The 3,087-nt window shown below is 48.9% G+C and overlaps 1 protein-coding gene across 1 annotated transcript; it reads left to right on the forward strand.

Annotated features, from left to right (window-relative positions):
* Window positions 1-421: 421 nt before the first annotated feature.
* Window positions 422-2,363, forward strand: LOC310934703 (thrombomodulin-like; the record flags this gene model as incomplete). The annotated part of the gene is made up of 1 exon (XM_083898498.1): window positions 422-2,363. The coding sequence occupies one exon, from the start codon at window positions 422-424 to the stop codon at window positions 2,012-2,014; it is 1,593 nt and encodes a 530-aa protein (XP_083754624.1). The 3' UTR covers window positions 2,015-2,363.
* Between the last annotated feature and the right edge of the window lie 724 nt (window positions 2,364-3,087).

The raw sequence follows: 3,087 nt of genomic DNA on the forward strand, positions 1-3,087 counted from the left end.
TTTAAAAGAATATGAATCTGTTTTTGTGACACAAACCTGTAATTTATCATCTTGACTCAAGGGAGAGAATGATGATTTGTATATTGTGTGTGCGCGCACGTGCGTGCGTGTGTGTGTGTGTGTGTGTGTGTGTGTGTGTGTGTGTGTGTGTGTGTGTGTGTGTGTGTGTGTGTGTGTGTGTGTGTGTGTGGGCTAGGCTCTCTGATAAGCAGCTCGGACAGTTGGGGGTTGAGCAATCAGTGCTGGGCAAAAAAAACTACTGGCCAGGACTGAACTTCCTTCCTCGGTTGGTCACAGAAAAAAAAAAAGCCTCTCACACTGTGAGGCTTTTATAAATGGGGGCTATGTTCACTTTTTCAGTCTGTGAATCGTCTTTGGATCCACTGTTTAAACCACTGTCGCTTCTTCTGACATTCACATCATGACTGTTGTAACGCGAGTTGCGCTTTTGTGCGGGATTTTCCTCTGCGGGCTGGAGGGAACGGCGCAGACAAAGCGCTTACGCTGCTCCGGGACGTCGTGTTTTGTGCTCCACAGTGAGCCGCGGGACTTTGACGGTGCGCACACAGGCTGCACAAAGTCCAACACGCAGATCCTCGCACTCACTTTGCGGGAAGCAGAGATGTCACTCCCGGGTTTGATGAGAGGCAGCAGCGGTCGTTACTGGCTGAAGCTGCGCAGCGACAGCACCGACAGCCCGGGTGAACAGTGCTTCGCCGTGTCCATGTCCGGGCCAGACAACGTCACGGTATCACAGGAGCAGTGCCGTAACAAGCAGGACGGCTTTCTGTGCCACTCCGCGTTAGAGGACCCCTGCAGTCGCCGGTGGACAGCCGCAGACACACAGGTGATTTTCACCACCGCGCACATGGATTGGGAGCTCAGAGAATCGGAGAAACTTCCACAAGGAACCATCGCTCTGGTAGGAAAGTTTGGCGACGAATATCCCAACGCCAAATATCTGTGTGCCGCAGGGAGCTGGCTGCAGGCTCCGTGGGGGTGTGAGGTGCTGAAGGGCGGCTGCGAGTTGAGCTGCAACAGCAACGGCAACACCTGCACCTGTCCCACGGGACACGCTCTCCATCCCAACAACATCAACTGCACCATTGTCAGCGATCCACAGGAGATCACCTCTAATGCAACCATTTGCTCCGGTGGCTACACGCCAGCGCCGGACGGGACGAAGTGCGTGGACGTGGACGAGTGCACGGATGGCGATCCTTGCACGAGTGCGGGCGAGGAGTGTCTGAACACGGCCGGAAGCTACGAGTGCAGGTGCAAAGACGGCTACGACAGGGAGGACGGCGTGTGCACGGATTTCTCCATCTGCGATAAGTGCGAGCACATGAAGTGTGAGAAGTCCGACGGGGTTTACGCCTGCGCGTGCAGGGGGGGCTACAGGGTGTCCCCCCTGGACCCCACCAAGTGTTTACGCCTCTGCGAGGAGGAAAGCTGCGTGGCCGAGTGCATCTACGAGGAGAGCAAGGGCGAGAAGGTGTTGAACTGCTTCTGTCCCAGCGGCTTCGTCAGAGACAGCAGGAACGACACGCACCTCTGCACCGACATTGACGAGTGTGAGTCCGGGGAGTGTGATCACAAGTGTGAAAATCTGTATGGTAACTTTAGGTGCTCGTGCAACGAGGGGTTCGAGCTGCACGAGAGAGGCAGGTGCGTGCCGGTCAGGGACACGGAGGAGGACAAGGATGAGGAGGACAAGGATGAGGGGGATTCCGGGTCAGGCTCACCCCCTGCGCTCCCCAGCTCTCACCCAGCCACGCTGCCCTCTTACATAAAGACCGGCAGCGTCCTGGGCATCACCGTGTTCTTGGCACTGTGCGCGGCGCTGCTGTGCCTCGTGGTGCGCAACATGGCGAAGCGCTGCGGCAGCTTCGAGCTCCCCTCCTCCTTCAGAACCCCCGACTTAGATGTGTTCTACCTGCAGCAGGTGACCGCAGAGACCTACAAGCGGCTGTCCTTCGACAAACAGTTCAAGAACGACCTGCCGAGACTGTGAACGCACCACCGACACACACACACACACACACACACACACAATTATAGTGTTGGGAAACGTTCACCGGACACAGTTTATCTCGCAATTCTGCGACAAATGCATTAAAAAAGAAGACTTTTTAAGAGGAGGATACAGTTTATACATTTTGCTGCGAGTTCTCACTCCTACTGTTTGTTTTCCACTTTACCACTGAATAATATATAAGAAACAAAATATGTTTTTTTTCATGTGTATTTAAAGGTACTAAATGGAAGGTTTTATGTCTGATTAGGTTCCTCCAAAATGTAAAAAAAATTATGATTATTAATTGACAACTAACTTATTTTATTACATTTTAAATATACAAACAAGTTGTCTGATTTTACACCTTATTAAAACCTTGCTTGAGGTGTAAGAAACACTAATTTGACTTGTTTTTATTAAAATTTTCTGACATTTTATGCAACCAAACAAGTCATCACTTGCTGGTTAAACAGATAATTGCACGTCACATGTCTGGTCACTGTCACAGGAGTGAATGGACCCCTCTAACACACTCTCAACTGTTTGTATACACTGTCTACATGTACACTTTTTAAAAATGTTTTTATTCATGTTTTCATCCTCAAGTGACGAGAAACCAAAATAAGACAAATGAAAGAAAATATGTGTATATATATATATATATATATATATACATATATATAAATTCATACTTTTAACTCGTTGATAAAAGGAGCCTAAACACACTGACACTGGACCACCACTGTTGTTGTTTTTTATTTTTCTGTGGATGCACTGGTTGCCATGGGGTTATGTTATGTTATATGTTATTGAACTAAAGGTATGTAATGTAGATAAATGTGTGTTTATGGGAACATGATGCTGTTTTAAACTCCTCACATGATGATAGTGAGAATCCTTCATTTTACGGCCTGACAAAAACCAAAGTAGATCACATGAGAGAAGGAAACATTCCATGTGTCCAGATGAAGGCAGACGTGTCACAGCTGTCCACTTAAGTTACCACTGACATTATCATAAGACTGAATGTAACGTCAGCTTCTCTGCGTGACCTGCACATCACCAGAGGC

Source organism: Microchirus variegatus (genome assembly GCF_963457635.1).
Source record: "Microchirus variegatus genome assembly, chromosome: 12".
Lineage (NCBI taxonomy): Eukaryota > Metazoa > Chordata > Actinopteri > Pleuronectiformes > Soleidae > Microchirus > Microchirus variegatus.